General features: G+C 28.3%; 1 protein-coding gene across 4 annotated transcripts in view; it reads left to right on the top strand.

The window, feature by feature from the left end:
- LOC145319171 (uncharacterized) overlaps positions 1–24,640 on the top strand; it is a 101,264-nt gene that overhangs the window by 7,267 nt on the left and 69,357 nt on the right. For all 4 annotated transcript variants that reach the window (XM_080161081.1, XM_080161083.1, XM_080161082.1 and 1 more), the window contains exons 2-7: positions 544–595; positions 958–1,024; positions 6,724–6,811; positions 12,075–12,124; positions 17,068–17,098; positions 22,790–22,822. In XM_080161081.1, the coding sequence (XP_080017207.1) occupies positions 1,020–1,024; positions 6,724–6,811; positions 12,075–12,124; positions 17,068–17,098; positions 22,790–22,822 (207 nt within the window). In that variant the 5' untranslated portion in view covers positions 544–595; positions 958–1,019. The remainder of the gene's footprint in view (positions 1–543; positions 596–957; positions 1,025–6,723; positions 6,812–12,074; positions 12,125–17,067; positions 17,099–22,789; positions 22,823–24,640) is intronic.

The following is a 24,640-nucleotide window of genomic DNA, read 5'->3' as shown; positions in this document are numbered from 1 at the left end:
TTCAGGTTTAATTTTAAGTAATTATTGATATTTTTTGTAAAAAGGATTTTATATAAAAAGTTTTAAAACTCGAGTTATGTAGTGGTTCTAAAAAAGGTTGCGAATTTATGCAATTTTCTTGCAAAAAAAATTTTCTAGGATTTTAAAAATAGCAAAGGGTGTTATTAGACGTACTTACAGATACAATTGCTAAGTCATTTTGGCCAAACACTAAAATAAAGTTTTGACATCTGAGGGTCCAGCCGTGCAATATCAATCTAAAAATACCTATATATGAATTAACATATTTTAAACAAAATTTTGAGTCAAATTTCATAATAAATACTACATATAAACATTTACTTTAATAAATAAAAATCCGCATAAGAGATTAATTTCCAATAAATTCTTTAGAGTCATGGTAGAAAATAGAGTTCGACCTATCTTACTGATATTACATTAACACTTGAATTGTAAGATTCTTTTCCAGTATTTTATTTAGTCCACCCTGTATATTTAGATAAAAGTATTTGTATTATTATTAACACAATGTAATCTTTTTAGGAAGGAGTGCAGTAAATAATCCCAGGAAGAGGCCAGTATTGGCCGTTACCAGGCAATTTACCTTAATTTGAAAATAAACCATAAAGTACCCACCACACCAGTTTATTTATTAATATCTTAAAAAAGCGAAGTTCAACAAAATCAGACAAATAAAGTCTTTCTACAGTACTGAAAATAATTTTAGAGTTGACTCGCTGTTATCCAATATATAATGGTTACAGGAATCATCATGCCAAATAGATTATAAAAATTCTAACCTGCCTAAATTAACGATAAGAGCTATTTGTTACACACGGATGGACCGACCTTAACAATAGAAAATCTTTGCTTTCAATAAGTACATTAAAAGTGAAGAAAAAAAGTTGTTAACTTGTTATGAATCCGAATACATTAAAATTGAGGTATTTCTTTCAGACAAAATAGAAAGGAAATCTCCCTAACTGTACACAAGTTGAAATATCTGTGGATCTAATAATATGAGGTTTGAAGTTGGTGCGAATCCTTAATTAATTATTCATTATTATCTCACCACTCACACTTTTTAAACTTTTTAATAGGAGAAAGGGAAAAACATATTGTCCATCATGCTATTTACACTAAAGCTGTAATTTGTCTGTATTTGCCAATAGAATTATGATTTTCCTTTTATTCTGTGAAATTTATCATTATTCCTAGAGATAGAAATAATTTTCCAGATTTATATGAACTTTTACTCTGATGATAGCAATACAGAAATTACAATATACATACAGCTAACTGACATTTAAAAAGGAAACATAAGTAGCGCATCAATTACTTTTTTGATGACATTTTGTGTTTGACGTTGTTGCTAAATTATTCACGACTTATTTTTTTGCAGTTATTGACTAAAAAACTATGTTATTGTAATCAATTTTCTTAGTAATAAGTTAAGTGATTGTTTTTAATTTCTTAAATCTCCAATAATCAAGAAAGTGTTTTGATATACGTAAAGTAGATGCTCTTCTTAAGATAAATAGTTTATTTTTATTCCTAGTCGCTTTTTCCTATTTTTTTTACCCTTAACAATTGTACATTTAAAAAGTAATTTTAAAAATCAGCAAAAGTAGAATAGTTAAAAAAAGTTAGAAATTACAATTTTAAAAGCACGGCAAACGTACAAAAACTTGCAAGCAGAAAAGGCGCAAAGCTCGAGAAAAATTAGCGTAGAATTGATCTCTACAAAATGTATTGCACTATAAGCGTTCATTGTTTTTTTTATTGTTTTTAGGCCATTTTATGAGCTGTTCTAATGATGTACAAACTTCAGCTCTGAGGCTAAATAGGTGTAAAACCGTTACAAGCCTGTAAAGATATAGAAAACAAGGATGACATCATCCATAAAAGCGAAGCTCTGAAAGGGTAGGACAAACAGACATTAACACTCAGAAATGAATAAACACAATATAAATTAATTAATGTAAAATTTGAAGATTGTAGGTAAATTTGTTGAAAAACTGTTGAAAAATACAGGATATTGTTTAAGATAATGCTTGGATATTGTTTAAGGACATGCTTACATTTTTGGACTTGATTATAGAGATGCTTCGCTTATAATATTGTATTTTGTTGTTAAAGGAATCAGCATTCTAAAAATCAGAATAATCGGATTTATTTTCTAATTATAGAAAAGCTTCGCTTTTAAAAAGGTATTTTAAAAATTTTTGTTTCTATAGTAGAGAAGTTTTGTGTGAATCTTTGAAACTAAATTGTCTCAATTCTCAGTGTGAAATCACTTACACAACAAAAACACTGTTTAAGAGAATCGCAAAAATAGCAAGGAGTAATTGTGTCTAGGATCTTTTTAAAAGAAACCAATAAAACAAAAGATTAAAACCTGTAATAATAATAACAGCAAAATCAAATTGTCTATTATAACCACTGACACATTGAATTTAAAATAACCATAGCCCTAAAACTTACATGGCGCTTCCATAAAAGAGAAAGGAAATCGATCCAGAAAATAAAAACCTTACTACTCTATGTAAATGATAAATAATCATTAAAACAAAGACATATTTTTGATAAAATAACATTATAAATATATTTTTTCTTCTTCTGATTTTAGCTGAATTGACGTAGTTGGCTTTCAGGCGAATCTTATAGCACACCCTATTTCTCAACCTAGTTTTCTAGAATACAATTAAGTTTATCCAATACTAGTTATCAGAAATAAAGTAAGTTTCAATCTTCAAATAAATTATAAAACATAAAGGTTGCACGTTTAATCTTATTTCCTATAAAATCTCGGTAACCCCTGGACCGTTTCATTTATCTTATAAAAGAAACCATTTCAATTTTCAAAAATCTTAAGATGGAATTTTTTGTTGATAGGGTTCAAGCTATATACCCTTTCTTAAAATGAAATAGAGTCGACCAAGTATCTTTAGGAAGCTTTAAATTTATTGGGAATCAAATCAGTTAGATACATTCAAATTAAAAAGGCTGCTAAAACACTAAATATGTGTATTACTTTTATTCTTGATGTTAGTTGGATGTGAAGACTCCCATTCTAAATATTAATTTCTCTCTCAGGGATTGAAGGGGAATTATTGTTTATTTTTATGAACAACCTTACCTCTAACCTCCTTACATTAACGTCCCCAGTATAATTCTGCCTGTATGACTTTTTGGAAAAATACTGCATTGTCCTTTCCTTGATACTCTATCCCTTCCTGCTATATATTCATTTAAATTAATTTACATTCATATTGGAGAACAAAATCTTTATTATACAGGAGGGAAGATGACAACATTTGTACGTAATTGTATTAAAATAAAATATGTTTATTGCGCAAGATATGCTCTATAGACAAGCAACACCAATATCTCGTATCTTACCTTCACCCTCTCTTTATTTTAATCCCATTCGTTACCTACTTAAGATCGATAATAAATAATTATAACTAAAATATGAACAAGTTTATCAGCCAGCCATTATGTCATAAACAGCCTTTTATAGTACCTGAAAAAATTCCATTTATCTTCGATTAGATCACAATTAAGTCAAGTATTTCTAAATCTTCCTCCCAACTGCTATATATATAGTTCTCTCCCTCAGTAACCGCAATAGGTAGTTTCTCTAACTTTATCCTATGGTGCATTATTTGCCAAATGTACCACTTTTCTGCACTACCTCTCCGATTTTGTTAATACTCTATATTTTGGTCCGTTGGGTCATTCAAGGATGCTGGATGGCCAAAAAAAAGTTTCAGAGTCCCTGGATGTCTAGATATCTAGCTATCTATGAAGGTAGGTAACAAAAATGTAAAAAACACCCATTTTTTCACAATTTTAAAAATTAATTTTTTTATCAATCTTACATCCAATCTATACATTTTATACACCAAAATAATCGTTTATTCATGTAAAAAGCGCACATAATGCTATTTTGGCCAAAACTCTAATTTTACAGGGTGTTCAACAAAAAGTGTATTTTGGATATCTAGCATAATACCCAAAATACCTGTCCGAAAAAAATGATTTTTTTTGACTTAAATCCTGTGTTTTATCTGTGTGCATATGTGGTATATAACGGTTCGGACCACCCGGGACTATAAGGTTGTCAAATTTCACTTTGGGACACCCTGTAAATGGGATTTTTGCGTCTGTAGAGCTAAAACTTGGTCCAAATTGGCTATTTTTTTCAAATTACTCTAATATGTGTCTTAGTATGTTTGGCCATAGTGTTTTCTGACCAGATCAATAATTTCATATTTTTTGGACACCCTGTATTTTCAAAAAAAAAGAAAAATTTTTTTTAGTTTTTAAAAATTTTTTTTCTCTATTTTTAAGTTACTTAAAACTGTCATATAGATACAGATTTTGACTAATAACAATAATATTTGCCTATTTTACAATTTTTTACACTTTTGGGACACCCTGTGCATGTTTTTGAAAAATGATGGTTTTTGCCCTTTTTTGGGGGGGAAGGGGTCGTTTTAGGGCCATAGACTATTTCTTCATTTTTGTAGAACTTTTCAAGACACATCATTTGTTATGTATGCAAAAACCGAACCGTTTTGCCGTTATTCACCGCCAAAGGCAGAATTTTTTACGTTTTTTGCCGTTCCCGAGGTTCTAATGGGCATTTGTGGTAAGAAGACGTTGATTTATCAAGATAACTGTGAAATACTTATATTTAGGCATTTTATTTTACTAAATTTCATGTGAAGTAAATTTTTTTGTATATCTAACCGATTTTTGTCAAAAGGAATTTCAAATGCACATGATTTATGTTTCTTTTATCACTTATGTTATAGCAATTATTTATGTTATATTCACTTAATTAAATTTTCTTGTTTTAACAATTGAAATCCATCTCGACGAAAAACGGTTAGCTGCACAAAAAATTTTACTTAATATGAAATTTAGTAAATTAAATTACCTAAATAAAAGTATTTAAGAGGGATCTTGATAAATCAACGTTTTCTTACCACAAATGCCCATTACAACCTCCGGAACGGCAAAAACGTAAAAAATCCGCCTTTGGCAGTGAATAACGGCAAAACGGTTCGGTTTTTGCATAAATAACAAATGATGTGTCTTGAAAAGTTCTACAAAAATGAAGAAATAGTTTATGGCCCTTAAATGACTCCTTCCCCCAAAAAATGGGCAAAAACCATCATTTTTCAAAAACATGCACAGGGTGTCCCAAAAGTGTAAAAAATTGTAAAATAGGCAAATATTATTGTTATTAGTCAAAATCTGTATCTATATGACTGTTTTAAGTAACTTCAAAATAGAAAAAAAAAATTTTAAAAAAACGAAAATTTTTTTTCTCCTTTTTTGAAAATACAGGGTGTCCAAAAAATATGAAAATATTGATCTGGTCAGAAAACACTATGGCCAAACATACTAAGACACATATTAGAGTAATTTGAAAAAAATAGCCAATTTGGACCAAGTTTTAGCTCTACAGACGCAAAAATCCCATTTACAGGGTGTCCCAAAGTGAAATTTGACAACCTTATAGTCCCGGGTGGTCCGAACCGTTATATACCACATATGCACACAGATAAAACACAGTATTTAAGCCAAAAAAAATGATTTTTTTTGGACAGGTATTTTGGGTATTACGCTAGATATCCAAAATACACTTTTTGATGGACACCCTGTAAAATTAGAGTTTTGGCCAAAATAGCATTATGTGCGCTTTTTACATGAATAAACGATCATTTTGGTGTATAAAATGTATAGATTGGATGTAAGATTGATAAAAAAATTAATTTTTAAAATTGTGAAAAAATGGGTGTTTTTTACATTTTTGTTACCTACCTTCATAGATAGCTAGATATCTAGACATCCAGGGACTCTGAAACTTTTTTTTGGCCATCCAGCATCCTTGAATGACCCAACGGACCAAAATATAGAGTATTAACAAAATCGGAGAGGTAGTGCAGAAAAGTGGTACATTTGGCAAATAATGCACCCTATAAATCTTTCCTCATATATTCTTTTATTTTGTTACCTTATTTTTTTTTCAGTTGTACAGCCTTCTTTGCTTTGCATCTATTAAATTCACAAAAAAATGTTTGCTTTTTTTTCTTATCTTTATTTTACGTATGTAAGACACATTCTAATGAACCATTTCTAATTTACAAATTCATATTTACAATATGAAAACTTTTCTTGTAGACAGATTGTAATTTCTAGTATACCACCAAACCATGGTTTGCGTGTTAAAAATGCAAAAATATCTTGTTGACTTTCCTTACATGACCAGCATTTTATCTTGTAGAGATTGTTGCATATCTCAATTATGATTTACTAAAGGGTATATGCATACATGCATTTAGATGGAGTAAAATTATTTCTAAAATAGTTTTAAAGTAATTCTCACTAAGAAATGTATTATTAATCACAACTATGGCAAGGAATGAATATGTTTGCCCAATATAATAAATGATGGAACGATAGCTCATCGTTTATTCCCTAACTAAGAAGAGAGTGTGTAAGTGTAAGGCAGGACAAATGATTAAGTCTTTGGGGGATAATATTGGGTTAGTGAGGGGATAATGAGTTTTATGAATGTCTTTTCCTTGTAATTTTTTTTTAGCCAAGAATCTAAATCAAAACTTTATATATTGTTCAATCTTGCAATATTACTTAAAAAATAATAACTCTTGAAAATTGATACACACCAACTTTCACTTGCTGCAGTGACAAATCTTTGATATTGATGGTTATGCTCCTTGTGGTGGAGTGCAGCTCTGATTGGATGCTTCAGTGTAGCCAGTGTGAATGTAAGGTAAGATTTTAGTGGATAGTTGATTTTAGTTTTCTAGTTGGTTAAACCCTGATCACATGGTAAAAAGTTTGTCTTTATTGGTTTGTTTGATACTCTAGTGTAGCTACTATTAATTCAAGGTAAATTTAATAGACTATATGAGTAATCTTTTTGGTTAATTCATGATCACATGATAATTCGTTATGTTATGATTTTTAAGAAGAGTATTCTATACATTGCATAACTGTGTAAAAAAATGTTATATAAGAAGGTTTATTGATTTTCATATAATGCATAAAATAGTTATTACTTTCTAAAGTAGATGATTTAGGAAATATTTAAAAATGAATTCAGAGTTCATTTTTAATTAAAACATTAAGAAGCAATTTAGTCACATTGCTATTTTCTTCAATTTTGAGTAAAAAGAATTTTACTCTAAGGCTCTTCAATTTTGATTTGATTTTAATCTACGGCAAAACTATATCTGTAAATTTTTTTGTAATGTTACGGTTATAATAAAATTTCTATGTAGTAAAATATTTAAAAGATAAATGAAAATCCTGAATTATTTGAGTTATGAATTGTAAATTTGTTTGGATTATTGAAAGCCGTGTTTGTTGACTCAATTTTCGGCATAATCATAATGCAAAATTGCTGCAATTCTTTACTTCCATCAGGAATAAAGATTCCAGCTCATTATTTACTGTTTTTACAATTACTTAACCTAATATGATACAAAAATCTGAAATTAGGATATACCTAAAAAATATCCTATATATTAGAAAAACTCGTCTTTGTACCTCAAAAAAGTCAAGTAAACAAATTTTAGTAATAAAGTGCATGATTACTAATTCAGTTTTTATTGTAGCGCATTTGACTCAGCAGTAGTAAGGAACAATTTTAACATCTTTCATGAAAGACGCGTTGTTGGATTGAGATTCGAATGAATAACTTGCCAAACATGAATGTCATTTTTTTTATAATGAGACTGGTCATCCTTTTTTTTTATCTTTTACATGGTTTACTTTCTCTAAAATTCCTTATCAGAATATTTTTTTTGGCTTATTTACTTGAATGTTTACTCCCTGCTGCATTGGGTGGTTTGCAGAAATATTATTTTGTTTGTCTCTACTTGATATTTTATCACTAGGTCATCAGAACGGATATTGAAATTCTCTAGCATATCATTGTCTAACATTGAATATTTCAGGAAATAAGGAAACATTTGGGAAAATCATTTTATCTAATCGATTCACAACACTTTATGCCAAAAAAATAGTTGTTACCAAAGGCATTTCTTCAAGATCATTTACCATCCATTGTCCTATCCCTGAATCCATAGAATATTTGTAACTGAATTATATCTAACTTTAGGCCTGTCGTCTAGTCGTCATAATATAAACTTTATGTTTTATACAGCTTAGATTAATTAACATTGTATTATGAACTTTTTTTTATAAAGAATTATTTGATAAAAATGATATGGTAAAATTTGAAACCCAACAAAGTATTTAATGATACAATAAATAATAAGCTAAAAGCGGCTTTATATCTAGTCTCTTAAATTTTATTTTAAAAAGGGAAAAGAAGTAAATTTTTTCAACGGCAACTTTATTTTAGTTTTAGAAATAAAAATTTTTATAAAATATTTAAATTGAGGATAGCATCAATTCAGAATAAAATATGGTTTATTTTACGAATTAAATAATAACGAACACGTCCTTGTTTTTATAATAACTGGAAATTATTTTAATTTTCCTGTGTCTACCTTCAGTGTCTATTCTACAATAGTACAAATTTAAAGGACTGTCACAGGAATTCTCAAATTTAAGTTTATTGAATTCTCGTAGTCAAATTTTGATTTTTAAAACTTACTAATATAGAAACGATATTGAAGGATGAAAACAAGGAGTTATGTGAGATGGATAGAATATAGTAATTTATTATTTTTATTAAACAAAAAGATTGAGAGACAGATTTTTTGAGATTTTGCTTGAAAATAACTGTTCTAAAATTAAATGTTGCAGAAATGATATTGTAAGATTAACATTCTACACAACTATTTTAACTTGAATATAAATTATTTCAGCACTATTTCCTAATATGTACAGTTTATTCATTTACGTTGATTTGATAAAAAGTAACTAATGAAAAATAAAAAGAACATGTAATAAATGAAAAATAAAGATGATTGAGTTTTCTTTAAGAACAAATTGATTAGATTTAATAGGTTGACAAAAATTCAAATTCATTAATATTATGATAAATTTTTATAAAGTACAAATATCTAAATTGTATAGGTGTTAACTTATATTGTCAGCTTCTTAACAAAATGAAGTCATAATAATCTTCTTTAGAATAGGAGAATACATTTTTTTGTTTTCTACATTTTTTTATGATCCTTTGTTTTCTTCTCTTTACTAATTATTAAACTTAACGTTTGACATATACACTTTACTTGCACATATTTAGTAAATTAATTTTCCATTTGGATGGTTACTTATGCCCTATTTGATATATTATTGGAATGTATGTCCATCTGTCTGACAACCATATTTCTGTGCGTGTGTGTGTATTTGTGAGTTAAAGTTATCGACTGCGTCTCAGTGAAAGGAACAAATTTTCAAAAAATTTCTTAATATTTTGCAGGGATCTCAGAGATAATAAGACAATGAACGATTGATTGATGTCCACCTAAAATTTTGATATGTAAAATAGCCACTTTTGTAAATTACAATTAATGGTTAAAAGGTCGAATTGTACCATCCAATAAAGATTTAATTCATTAAAACTTTGGCGACGTGTATAATTTCCAAAAATGACTACTTCCTATTTTTATTTTTATCCTATTTTTATTTTTCATGTCATTTAACAATTATTTTTAAACTGCTTAATAGTTTTTACTTTTAAAGTAGAATATTGTGCTTAACTATATTTTTGTACTAAAACCAGTCCATGTATAAGAGCTGTGTCAGGTTTTCTCAAGGTAAAAGTAATTATCTCTATTCATGAGCAGAATTCAAATTCAGTCAAGTCACTATGGGATAAACCAGGCCAAAAATAAAGCATATTAAATCAGTTCAATTTTTCATTAATATTAGGTTTCAATAAATTTCTAATGCAGTAATGTCACTTTTTATATTGCCATCCTACTGAATACATGTAAATGTAGTAACGAGAGTGACAACTTACAAGCATTTGGTTATTCGTAGGCTGCCACTCAGTCATTCTGATTTCTCTCTCCTGCTGGCAGCTCCATCGTAAGATCGCCCAAGTACTACATAAATATAAATGAAGCATTAGCTTATCTATTTCTATTCTATGAAGGGATTATATATGAATCTAGATCTAATTCAAGTTTTATCTGACTGTGAAAAAAATAGGAATTATTATTATTATTTAATTTTGCCCACTTTTAACCCATTGTGCTAAGAAGAGAATATATGTGAATAGAAAGGCAATTGGGAATAGCATTGGAAATTTGTCTAAAATTTAAAAGAAGAAAATAATACTATGAAAATATATAAATGAGATAATTAAGGGCTATGAAATTAGGAAAATGTGTGTTTTTAATAGCGGTCTTTTTTTATGTCTAGTAATAAGATTTTTTCGTCTAGTTTAAGATTTTTTCGTCTAGTTTAAGATTTTGACAATTACTGAACCTATTGAGTTCTCCATTATAGGGAAATTTTATAGGTCCCTGGATGATTTGAGGATATTTGATTTTTATATCTAAGGTTGATTTTCGGCTTTTTTTATAATTTACTTACTCCTTTGAATACAGCGCCACTAGATACTAGGAGAACAACCGCTAGTGTAAAAAAATAGACAGAGCTCGGGAGCTGTGCGTAATTCGCGAGTGTGCTGCCATATGGCTTGCACGTCGCTTACTTTCAGCTGCCAAGAAGGTAAACAAAAACTGTTAGTTTTATGAAAAATACTGTTTACTTATTGTTCCATACAACGAAAATGGTTGTTTTCCTTTGTTATGAAAATATGAAGTGGAAGGTGATCAAAGAGAAAAGGTGAAGGGCATTTCTTTGTATTTTATTTCAATTCAGAGGCGGCTTCTTAATGAGAGAATCGACTAAAAAGAGAAGTTACATAGCAAAAAAGAAATATTCCAATATTATAGTAAAAATGATCAAAAGCTGTAAAGATCACTTTAATATAAAGAATGAAAAGTACAATAATAATTTTGAAGGGTTGCTACTCATTACTCAATAATGCAATAATATTTTTGAAAATCTATCATGGTTTTTTTTTAAATATTTTTTTATATAGCAGGGCTCCTCTTAATACACTTTGTGTCAATGTATTAATACTTTCTTGAACAATGCTGATTTATCGCTTTTGAAAATGTCTTAAATTTAGAAATTAAGGTGTAACATATTATATCCTTTAAACGTTTTACAGAAGAAATTTCTTTGTCAATGCCATTTCTTTGATAAATTTTACATTTGAATGAAAACTAAACATTACATCAAACACTTTGGGAAGGTCAAATGCGAGCTATATATGAATACATAACACATTCAATGAAGTGTATTTAAAAATGCAAAAGGTTTGAAAGGTGTTTTTAAGTTTCGTATAAAGTAGAGTTAAGTAATTAATTTACCCCTCATCAAATTTTAAATGTAAGTTTAACGACACTAAGTGAAGCCAGCGACATTAAATTAAATAAGCCAGCGACATTAAATTAAATAGATTCGTGCCTACTTGCTGTCGTCTTGACAAAAATGTAACAAAAAATTGTAGTTGGTTGTTTGTTGGCTGTTACTTAACTTAATTTCCAAGGATGATATTCAGTTAATTAGTGTTTGTTATTATTTATTCATATTTAATATATTTAATTCCGATACTGTTTAGTCAAATCTTTGAAGTGCTTTTAAAAGTTAATCCCATTTTAACAAACTAGTCCTTTGCTACTAAAACTAATAGTATTTTTTTACTATATTTTTATATCGCATAAACAAATTATGAGGCTTAAGTTAAGTAAGGGATAAGAAAGCTCCGCAAGAAAAAATACTCCGCATTGATAGGGCTTAGCAGATTTGAAGTCTTCCAGAGGTGCTAGAATTTTTCACACTTATCAACAAAAAAAGGTTAAAGGGGTTATCTATGAGTGAAATCAATATATAGTTTAGAGATGCTTCGCTTCCAACAGTGTGTGTCTAATCATACAAGGATCATGCCTATAGAGGGGGGGGGGGGGTGTAAATAGATAAATCCCAGATAGATATGTACAGCAAAGCTTTGGATTTAATAGTATTCTTTTTTTCAGTGGGCTGGCGGTAAGAAAGTGGCAAACTGTAGTTCTCTTACACAAACAAGGAATCATATTAATTACCAATAAGTATCATCTTAATATATTAAAATTTCTGAACAAGTCAAGTTAGATCTGGAGTATAAACAAATACGATAGAAGCCCATAATAAAATTTTCTAAAATATTAGTAAGCCATAAAAGTAATAAATGGTTGACTATCATTTTCATATGAAATTAGTTTGGATTGAACTTTGAAAATAAGAATTGCAAGTCATTAAAATGTAAAAATTGAGAAAACTGACCAACAACAAAACTTAAAATGTTGATAATAGCCAAATATTATTCATACTTTTATATTAAGATATTACAGAAGCTTTTTTTAATTTGGTAGTATTATAAATTTTCACTGTAGATATATCTGTGTATGTGATAGTACACTGTAATAAATAAACCATTTCTGAGAATTATCTTTGCATTGCACTTAATAACAAAGTAAACAAATTGACGTTGTTTCATAAAGTGGTTTGTACTTTTTTGAGAGATCTCTAATTTTAGGTATAGGAAAACCCTTAAACAAATGAAATCACATTTAGTTAGATACAAGGCACAATTCAAAAACAAATATAGCACCAAAAATACCCCAACCAAAATAACAAGGAATACATTCAAATCCATCGAATCTAGATTAAATAGAACTGGAAATAATAATGTTTATTTAAAAGGTACTAAATGTTATCAGATGTCCAAATTAAATCTAATATAATGTTATTACTTTAATAAGGAGACATTGGGCGGAACTGCACAGAGGTTTAAAAACAAGTGTAAAAAATTTCCAGATTATTCATAATTGAGAAACTATAGCCAGGGATGTAGAAAAGCAATATCAAACATTTTAGGTTTATTAAGAGAGAAATATGTTTTAATAGAGCTTGTGTAAAGTAAAATATAATTTATGGACATCTGTGTTTCTATGTTCGTCCAGTAAGATATGGATAGTAGCTATAATATTCATTACACATATTCTTTAGTAAGCTTGGTTTTGGTCTAGGAAGGAAAGGTCGACCTCTCAAAGAAATATATGTCATACTCGAGTTTAGAATGTGTGTCTGATATTTGTTAAATAATCCGAAATCAGGATAATCAAGCTCATTTAAAAAAAAATTTTTTGTCATAGAGTGGTATCTCATCCCTGTACATTAGGACACTATAGTCAATATAATAAAATAGAAAAAAAACATCATGAAATCAAATTATGTAATTTATACTCAATCAAGTTTGTATAACTTGAACCATCCTCTTATCCTTGAGCGCAACTAAATTTGAAGTCATCAGTTTTTATTCAGTTTGCATATTGGAAAATCTAACTTTGATGGGGAAAAATAAAATATAATGGCCATAAGACCATAACCAGTTAATTGAAATTGCATGAATTGTACTGTTTAGTCAATTTAATTATCCTTACTTACGTCAGGTTTAAAATTTGACATTTAAAATTACTTGTTACATTTTGTTAACTTATAAGTTCTAATGGGATTGTTTTGTGTCATTTTGTTAAAGTTAAATCAAACGATAAAAAGCTTTGAAAATCTTCATTCAATAATGAGTCTAATTTTACATTTTTAGCAACTATCCAAAATGTTTATTCTGAAATTTAAGTTAATGACAAATCATACATTCAAATAGATTGCCCATGGATATTTTTTAATGTGATTCTCTTACCTGATAAAGTATCTATTCAAATAAATAATTAGAATGACAAAAAAAATTAGAGATCAAAGTATAAACAATGTGATTATATTAATAAATAAACAGTCTAGGATTTTAAATAAAAATAAAATGTTAAATCATTTCATATTTTTTTCTCACCCTGTTCAAGAGAAATGAGCCAATTAATATTTTTAATTACAGATCCTAAGTTTTTAAGTACTTTATAAAAATCTGTTTCTTTCATTAATTAACATTTTGCTTTTAAATAATATTATATTATCTATAGTACTAAAGTAATAAGATTTCTGCCTCTTTTCATGTATGCAGACTAAGATATCATAAATTGCTAGACAAGTTATTGCACAATTTTCATGAAAGTTTTACTTTAGTCTTGTGAAGGGTTTAGGTTATTTAGAAGGCGAGTGCTATAACCCCCTGAAAAAAAGCCTGATAGAACAAATAGTATAGATAATAAAAAAGATAATCTTATTACCCATTATTGGAATGAAGGACCTAGAAGCTGGAGGCAAACCCACTGGTATATCTAAAATGTAGAGTTAACTTTATCAATTATTTTTTATTGCAAATTCTGTAGACATGGATAAATATTCCATAAATTTAATTCCATAAAGTCTAATAAAAGATTGTGCTCATTTACTACAATTTTAATGAGCCAAGCTTAAGTCAATATAACCTGAGCTGGATCTTTAAATCACACATCTGCTCGAGCCGAGCCACAAGCAAGCCAATTTTGAAAGTGGCTTACCTCATATCAATCTTTAAATCACAATGGCATTTGTGATTCAGCTCACTAAGCAGATCGCCTACGGCTCACCAGCAACACTTGTATTGTAATGCCAATGAGCCAGGAAGTGATCCGTATGTAATATTTTTTCAATTAATTTTAATATTTTATTGCAAAACTATCGTGAAAACATTTTTATAATTATTAATTAAATAAATTATATATTGTTATGTATGAAATACATGAAATTGTATGATATTTTATTGAGTGTTGATGCGATCTGGCCACACCAAGCCAGTTATTTTTAGCAGTAGCTGTGGCTCACCTCTGGCTCACCACTAAATAATTTAAAGATCCTGCTCTGTTTAATTACACTTACTAGTGATAGCAACTCTTGTTTACCAAGAAATATCTAAAGATGTGAAAGGAAGGGTAATAATACTTATTAAATAATAAAGGATTTTACTGATTATTATTTTTGTATTTTCATCCCTGTGGTAGATAAAAAAATGATGAAAATGCCATAATATTATTGCCTTGCCATGCTTTGATAGCATTGCAAAAGTTTTAAACCAATACTTACCATGTCAATTTTTTAATAGGCATTTTGAATTATATTTTTCAAAACAGAAATTTAATTATTACAGCTAAAATTTGGATTTTATTACATAAAGTATTAATTTATGTATTGTTTGTGGTATATATTTTTTTCCTTCTTGTTGATTATTGTTTGAATCAACCAGTCAGAATTTTTAAGAAAGTTCAACTTTTGGTTTGAGTACAATTTATGGTCTGATGTCCCCTCTATCCCTGAAAAATTACCTTCAAATAATTTTTAAAAGATTTTATTAGGTACTCCTCTAACATTTGGAGAGAAAATTTTAATAACATGCCTGTCCTTGCACAAACTGTTAAATACACTTTTTCTTTCTAATTTGCAAAATACCTTTTTGCCAATTAATCATTCTTAGATATTTGCAAAAAAAATAAAGGTATATTTGGTTGGAAGAACAATAAATGATACTACCCCCTAAAGCTTATAAACTTTTGAATGGATAGGAATTGTATTCATGGGTAATTTTGTCTATTAAAGAAAAGGGGAGATATTATTTAACCATTGTCCTATATATGTATTCCTGATAGTATTGAAACTTCAGTTGATCCTATACATTTCATAGAAATTATCATTGGTTCAAGTTTGAAATAAATATAGGATTTATTACAAAATTTTAGAATGCTTTTGCTTTCTCCTTAATTCTTTTGAATTCTTTATGTTTGATTTTCTGCTAATATTCATAACTCAAATGTTTCCATCTACCAACACCAAAGAGGACTATCCACGAACAAGAGCACGTGATTCTAAGTACCTTCCAGCATTGACCCTAAGTATTTTCTTTCAGAATATAATAGGTCCCTATTAATTATTGATATATTGAAGAAAAAATTTAGGTTTCACCACTTCAATTTGAATAAAAGTTAAAAAATGTCCAGTATTTTTAGTAAAAATTCACTCAAACATTTTGTTGAGTTCAAGATGTCTTTAATTGTCCATGTTGTCAAATGCTAAAAAAAAAAAGTCAAAAGTACATTAACTATTTCTAATATGTATGTTTAAATTAACACTAATGATGATTCATTTACAACATATATAAGATTAGTATTCGCATATGTATCATCAAATATCCATTTTATTAAAAGAATTAGCTACATATATCACATGAATAAAAAAAATTTAAAAAATAGAATTCCCCTTGATTCACAAAACATGGTGAAACCTAAATTTTTTCGTCAATATATTAATGATTAATGGTGACCTATTATATTCTGAAAGAAAATACTTAGGGTCAATGCTGGAAGGTACTTAGAATCACGTGCTCTCGTTCATGGATAGTCCTCTTTAATTGTGATATTTGGTTGCCTCATAATGACAATGCAATTATCTATCTATCAATGTACTTATAAATCCATCCCAGATAATATAAATTTTCTTATCCATTCATTCCTGATAATGACAATATACTTATCAGAAATGATTTTCTGTCAAAAATTTACATTGACAATTTCAAAAGTAAAGTACAAATTTAAAGGTGTAGAATTTTGTTTTTGAATATTTAAAACAAGTTATATTATTATTTTAGAAGCTAATGTTACAAAATATGTAAATCATAAAATCTAAAATAAAATTTTTTATAAAATGTTACATTTTGCTAGTCATATTTGTCAGATAGAGATAGTCCAAACAAATGTATCTAATATCTATAAAAACCTATTATTCTCTCTCTCTCTCTCTTACAATTATAGCTGTACCAAGTCAAAATAATGTAAAACCTGAGAAGTTACTTTTGACAAGCATTCAGACACACTTCTGGTTAATAAGGACAAATTGAATATCAAATAAATTAATTTATAAAACTAGCGGCCGTGCCCCTTGAGGCCTTTAGAAACACAGACATCTCGTCTCTCACGTTTATGAAGACCAATATTAAAAAACATATTTTATGATATTATAATTGCCAAAAGTCTTTGAAATTTATTATTAATATGAAAAATTGGTCAGAGTTCCTGACAATCTACACAGAGATGTACAGGTAAATATTTTTTTGCTATATATTTCATACTAGCGGCTTCGCCCCTAGCCTCAAGGGGCTTTGCCCCAAGTGGTTTGATCAAACCAATTTTTCGTATTTTAGATTAAAAGAAAATTTTTAAAAAAATTTCTTTGGGGGGAAGGGGGATTTTTTTTTTGTGGTGTGAGGGTGGTCGACCCCACTATTTTAATTTGAATTTTAAAAAGAAAAAGAAAAATGTTTTTTGGGGGAATTTTTCATTTTTTGGGGGGGTTGGGAGTGTCCCACCTTCCAAGAAAATAGTTATAAACCTTCCCGAAACCAATGAGAAACTACCCTGTAAAGGAGAACCCGATCGGTTTTGCGGTTAGCGAGATCCTTCGCTACAAACAAACAGACAAACATTTTTTTCCGTATATTTTTTTTGCAGAAACGTTGAAAAACTGTATAAATGTTGTTATACTTGTTCATATTTTTGATATTAAGTAAGTTACTTTGTAGTTGTTAGCACTCAATGAAAATGTACTAAGTAAGACTTGACCAATTAACAAGAAAAAAAACTTATGTAACATGAATAGAACTAAAAGATTTTATTATTAATTACTTATTCCTAAAGATTACATAAATAGGCAATTGTCATCAAAAATTAATTTTCAATAATGATTACTAAATAGTGTGTACATGGACCTAAGATTCTGGAAAATAATTACTTGGAAAACATTTATTTCACAGAACTTTCTTTGCTTTTTCTTTCATAACCACAATTAAAAAGGTTTATATGCAGAACATATAAAAAGAGTTATTGTTATTTGTAATAACTATAAAGAATTCAAATAAAGATTCATATAAAAAGATATTAGGAAGCTTATGTAAAAAATATTAACATCGTATTTTGACCATGAAAGTACCAAAGTTTGATAGTTTTTTTAATTTATTCGAATTAAATGTTTTGTGAAGTCAAAAACAAATTTTCACTTACAGAAATGTGGGACAAAAAAAAATAATTTAAGTTAATTTCAACATATTTTTAGGAAGCTATAAATGCATTTTGAAAAAGAAAAAGATCACACTTATTTAAAGAGTCGCTTCGCTTACTTTTTAAAACCATAGGACATGACAGGATACTTCTATAGTTTGTCAAATAATTCTAACAGGCCTAGAAGTTCTATCCTAACAGGGTTTACTTGATGTTTTTCTAAAATAATATGCTATGGAAAATAAGTTTTTGAGGCATAAATTGTTTCAAACTGCGAAATATAGTCAATTAAGGAAGATCTTAAAGATTTATTTCTGTCAATGGTAAGTGTGTTTTTTTTTAAATTAAACAATATTTTGTTCCATTAAAAAAAACACTGTTTATTGTTTATTACATAGGTAAAAGTTGAATAATCAAAAAAAAGTTCCTTTGTTCTTTTATAGTTATTTTAGTTCTGCTGACATTTACGGTATTTTTCATCACAGCAGTGATGGCAGGGCACACATTTTTCTAAAGTAATAGGCAAAACCATAAAACATTTTTTATTTGAGCTTTAATATATAAAGTAGATACTTAAATCAAGTCCAATATCTAATTAACAAATATCGTCCTTTTTCGTCATAGAATCCAATTTTCTATCCAAAGGGGTTGTGTTTTTGTGATGTAGCTTTTGAACAAGTCTTGTCTGTCCGTTTCAAAGTCACAAGAAACAGACAGGAGCCGACTAGAGAGGTTTAGAAATTATTATCTTATTCTTTATTTGTACTTATTATTTACATAAAGATTATACATTAGAAATAATATAAAGAGTTTTAAATTTAACATTTCTTGTAAAAATTCTTTATGTACTTTTTCTGATATCTGTCTCTCTTATGAATCTATTCCTTTATTGATCTAAATGTAGAAGAGCAAAGGTATCAAGGAAAAAAATAAGCAGGGTCGTGATAGATAATCAAACACAAAATTTAAAAAAATTCAAGGAAACTTTAAAATAAGGTTGGGATATCGAAACTATCCGGTCGAATATCCGGCACTATAATCTTTTATTTTATACTATAAAAATCCTTACTTTTTAAATTTTAAATGGCTGTAATTTTTTTTTTATTAAGGTAGAGGAAATTGTTTTTTTCAGAAAATATTGTTTTTATTTTATATAATGAAATCTCAAAACATGTTTTTTGGCGGCGGCAGCCGGAAGTCGGCGGCTAAATAACTGCCGATTTTGATGACGTTTTTTCTGCTGCTTTAATATCCGGTTATCCGGCCGGATATCCGGTATCCGGCGAACCCTACAGTTTAAAATTAAATAAGCCTCATTCAAAAAAGATAAATCTAATCTTCTATATCTTATTAGCCTGACAAATGAATTTAGGGCGAAAAGACTTGATTTTAAACAATTTGATATCTTATATTTAGCTGAACTCTTTGAATATAATTTTACATTAACTAACAACACTAGAGCATGCATGAATGTAATATACTTTTACTTATTTTCTTATTCATATTTCCCTGATCTAGACTGGAAGAAATCTGTCTATAAGAAATCATTCTTTCACACGGGTGATTGGCCATCAATAAATATTTCTTTTTTATTCCTTTACCTAGTATTTAGGTTTATATAGTTTATATAGTAAACTTACAAATAAGTTTTCAATAGCGCAGCTGCTCTGTATTTTGTAAAAATAAACCTTTCTCTTCATTTTATCCATCCATTATATCCATTATATCTTATTGTGCAATTTTCCTTCGCTTGGCGTTATCTTTTTTTTTCTACTGAACAAAAATTGTTTTCTTATTCTAAAATGTTTTAATGTTAGTTTTATCTACTGAGCTACTTTTGGACGTTTTCCTCCTTGTTTTCTTGATAAATAGTATTTGACTCAAAAAACTTTTTGTCTGTCTTTTTTGCATAAAATTTAATTAAATTTGTATTTTTTTTCTTTTTTCCTTCTAAATGCAATTTGGATATAAGTCAGTTGTGTTTCTTTTTAGTATTTTAATCTTCAGCTACCTATAATTTTACTTTTTACATATTCTTATGTTATATGCTTACGTGTCCTGACAACACCGACAGACCTACTAACCCTCCTAAAACAACTTTGCTTTTAATTTCAAAAAAATATAATATTTCCCCCCTTCTTGCACAAACAAAGCAGTTTTATGAATTCTTTATATTTAGACATACATGAAACGAAAAACAATAAAATAAAACATTTGATGTTACTTTTTCCTTTTTTTACAAATTGATTTTTCGTTTACTATGGATTGGGGTATTTTGTAGGGTGAATAAATACATAAAACTAATAAAAATATGTTGGAAACTCCACTTTTGCAAAGAGATTTAGTAATATTTATTTATTAATTATAATGCACAACTGAAATAGCTGACTCGGTACAATTAACTGTTTTTTGTTGCCTAAACTATTCCACATTCGATAAATTCATAATTGTTTGCCTATAAAATGGCTAGGTAACCTTACATGGCTTTCATTTTTTTCATCAAAACTGTTGTGAGGTTGTTATTGCTGCGATACTTAGGGAGATAATTGTTTATAAGAATACTTATCTCTATTTCTTCTATTCTTGGGAAAATAGCAGAGGGGTTTATCTAATTTTATTTCTATCTGGAAAACAATGATGGTAAAATCCATAATCTCATAAATATAAAATTGTATTATTGAGTCGTATTATGGACAGCTTTCCGCGGATACTAAAATGAAAATATTATGAGATTAATTACAGTTGGTCGAAGAAATTCAATGTCATCACAATATCACAATTGACGGATAAACTCAGTTCAAGAGTAAAAGATTTCAGATTTTCTTACAGACGCACGGACGGAGAGGCAGAAAGATAGCGTAACTTTGCTACTAAAAACTAATAATAACTGTATAGAAATATTGGTATTGAATTTTCATATATTTATTTCTAGATGTTTTTATTATGTTTCTTACAACATTTTTATTAACTGTCTAATAAATCTTTTGTGTATTGAAACACGCAGTAGTATTTGGAAAAATTGAAAGAACCGTGCAGCCGTTTCAAGCTTTTATATTTTTAGGTTGGATATCTACGCCAACCCCCCCCCCCCCCCCCCTCCCTATTTTGGAAGTCTTTAACTTACACTTGACAGAATTTAATGAAGTTTCAATATATTTCATATTTCTTCATTAAATATTTTTATTACAAAATTTGACAATACAGAGAATGAACGTTACAAAATTTAATTAGTTTTTTATATGATTGTTAAAGATATTATTAAACTATTTCGATTCATTAAAAATGGTATCCTATTATATAAAGTAGTAAGTGTTTTTTTTCTGTCCTGAGGGATCTCGCTAACCGCTGAACCTATATTGTTCTCCTTTACAGTGAAGCTTCTTATAGTTCCTGGGAAGGTTTTAAACTATTTTTGGAGAGGATGTCTTCATCCCCCTCCCCCCCAACAATATATTTTTTTAACTCTATTGAAACTCGAATTTAAAATGGGATGAGGTCGACTTTTCCCCCTCCTACCAGTGCCCCTAGAGGCTTCTAGGGGCGAAGCCGCTAGTATTTTTATATAGCAATTTGAAAAACATTCTGTGTTATAGATCAGCTCAACTTAAAGGCGAGGGACAATACAAAGGCTTTTAACTTTTTTTTGTGGAAAATACGGATTGAGCGGGAAGATACATAAATGTATTTATGGTTTAAAACCGATTTATTTGGCGAAGCCCAATCTGTAACACTTTTGCACCACTTTTGATTCCTGTGACGTAATAAAAAGGAGGGAGATGAGAGGAGAAGAGGGAAAGAAATTCCCTAAAAATGAGATGGAGAATCCCTACTTTTTATGACGTAACAGGAATCAAAAGTGGTGAAAAAGTGGTGCAGATTGGGCTTCGTCATTTATTTTGAAAGGAAAAGTGAAATCTGAAAATATTATAAGCTAAGGAACTTGAAAACGCTCATTCCTTTGTTTCATTATCATCATTAAATTAATAAATAGTAAACATCATTCCTCTACAAAATTAATATGTTTTTCATATACAAAATAATTTGTGTTTGTGATAATATGCAGAAGTGATGGTACATCTATTGTTGCCAGAATTCCTGTTCAAATAGCTCAGATGCCAAACATACTTGTAATGAATTCATTAATTACAATTAAATACTAAATTCATGTCGGGGCTGAGTTTAAGTGAGGACCTACATACAGTAATTCAATTCAACTTAAAAAAAAAATATGTTGGGTGTAAACTCTGGTCTAAGCTAGTGACTAACAATTGTTCACCAGACTCGAATAGAGTAAATAATACAACAAGCTTTTATTCTTTTGGTATTTCAACATGAAGGAATCAACAATAAGGAATGCAATCAGGATTTTGCTAGGGGTTTGCACGAATTAAATAATTTTTTTTTTGACATTTCGTAAAAATAAAACTTTATTGGATTACTTAGGGTGGTGTTAAAGAGAAATGTGACTTAAGGGGTATACTATGTACAGGAATCACTTTACCATGTTTGAAATTATAGTCCTAATATTTTCCAAGTTGGCATGATTCTTATTTCATAGAGGTATAAACTATCAGTGTATCCCCTTGATTAAAATTATATTTTTATTAGAACCATTCAAATATGTAATTTTTTGTTATGTAATTTTACTATATATATGAACAATTAAATGTTTTACCTAATTTTCAGAAACCAATTATAAATTTTTTATTAGTATTAATGTTATACCTTTATTTCAGGTGCTGATATTAGATAAATCCCGCATATTCAGGAAATTATAATTTTTTATCTCAAAATTGGTTAAATTTAAAAACTTCAAAAAGATTTTAAAATATTAGGAAATTATAAAAAAAATGGCAATTTTTTACATTTTTTTTTAACCCACAAAGATATAAAATTTATTTGTCAAACAAGGATGATTTATCAATTGGTAGCGTAGCTTTATTAAAATTTACAAGCATGTTTAACAGTTGGTAGCGTAGCATTATTAAAAATAAACTTACAGTTGAAGGTATTTGAAATTATTATATATAAAAAGAGAAAGTCAGGGACTGGGAAAGTTAACCTAAGTTCAATAAAGAGATGTATATTATATAGACACTTAATGTTTTATTTCAGTACAAAAAGAATTGCGTGACCCACAGACAGACATGTTAACACAGAGAATTGCTTTGCTACTAAAGATTTCTTAAATGTATGTACATATATTATAAATTAAACATTATATCTATATATGTAAAGTGGAAGCAGTCTTTATTACAAAATGTCTGGGCAATTAAAAGACATTAAAAATGATATATGAGTGAGAATATAATTACAAATAATTAATATATGGTTTCTGGAGCTTTTATATTAGTCACTTAATTTTTAGTACTATATAGAATTATGTTTAAAAATTTTTAATTACCTGAATTTTCTATGCATACATTGTTTTTATTTGGTTTAATTAGAATGATTTATCATAAGATATCTGGACCTCAGACATTATGCAGCTTACTTATTGTTAAATAACTATTTCCTGATTTAGTATAGCATGTTTTCTACTTTAATCCACCCTAATTAATAGACACTATCCTTAAAAAAGGAATTAAAACTGTACATGTTTGAGGTTCTGTGTGTATTCTATATATACTGTGAACAGATTTGTATTGAGAGACCGGATCTTGATGGGATTCAACACATCTAAATCCTTTCCTTTCAATATTTCAGAACATTTTTTCAAGCACTTCAAGCATTTCAAAGTATTTAAACTATGGAGTAAAATAGTTAATAATAGGAACAAAATATTATATTACTTGCAACTATCACTGTTATCAAATAAACAAATAAGAAACATGGCAATGGCATGATGAATAGTTTAAAGCAAAATTAGTTAGTAAATTTTGAAGAAAATACACCCTTGCAATTGAGATTATATAAAAGTTTTTTTTACATCAACCATTGATTACAAAGCATTTTCTGTCTCAGTTTGAAACAACTTGTTGCATAAGGATATAAAAATTTCGTATTTCAGATTTTTTAAAAACAAAAATATTTTCTACAGAAAATTAATAATTATTTAACTTCTATGAAAAGTCTTTGAAATATATTTTTTAATATTGAAATTGAAATACAAATATATTTATTCAGTAAAGGATTTGAAAGAAAAGAATACATTTATCTTAAAATAAATCTGTTCAAATCTTTTCTTACACAATTTAAATAAAGATTTCTTTTCTTAATTCTCTTAATCCTTAATGACCTTTAATTTTCATTGGAGGTATTTTACAACTCTGTAAAATCAATATATTTACTAGATGATTTTTTAAAACCAGGATGACATCATTCAAAAGAGCAAAACTCAAAAATCAGATATATGTTCCCTACAAAAAAAACAGAAAAGGTGATGTTTTATAGTATCAGCAATATTGGAAAGTTTATTAAAAAATTATTAGAGAAAATCTTGGTTTTTTGGAAAAAAATTACCAATACATAGAGTTGCCTGCTGAATAGTTACCAAGTGAACTAATGTAGCTGTAACCAACATATGAATTAGATAAAAAATATTTCATAATCTTTAATTATAGGATAAATAACTATCCTATTATATA

This window comes from Acartia tonsa, chromosome 5, assembly GCF_053477335.1.
Source record: "Acartia tonsa isolate MP-2025a chromosome 5, ASM5347733v1, whole genome shotgun sequence".
NCBI classification, from domain to species: domain Eukaryota; kingdom Metazoa; phylum Arthropoda; class Copepoda; order Calanoida; family Acartiidae; genus Acartia; species Acartia tonsa.
The sequence above is the reverse complement of the archived record's forward strand: the minus strand, read 5'-3'. Positions and strand labels throughout refer to the sequence as shown.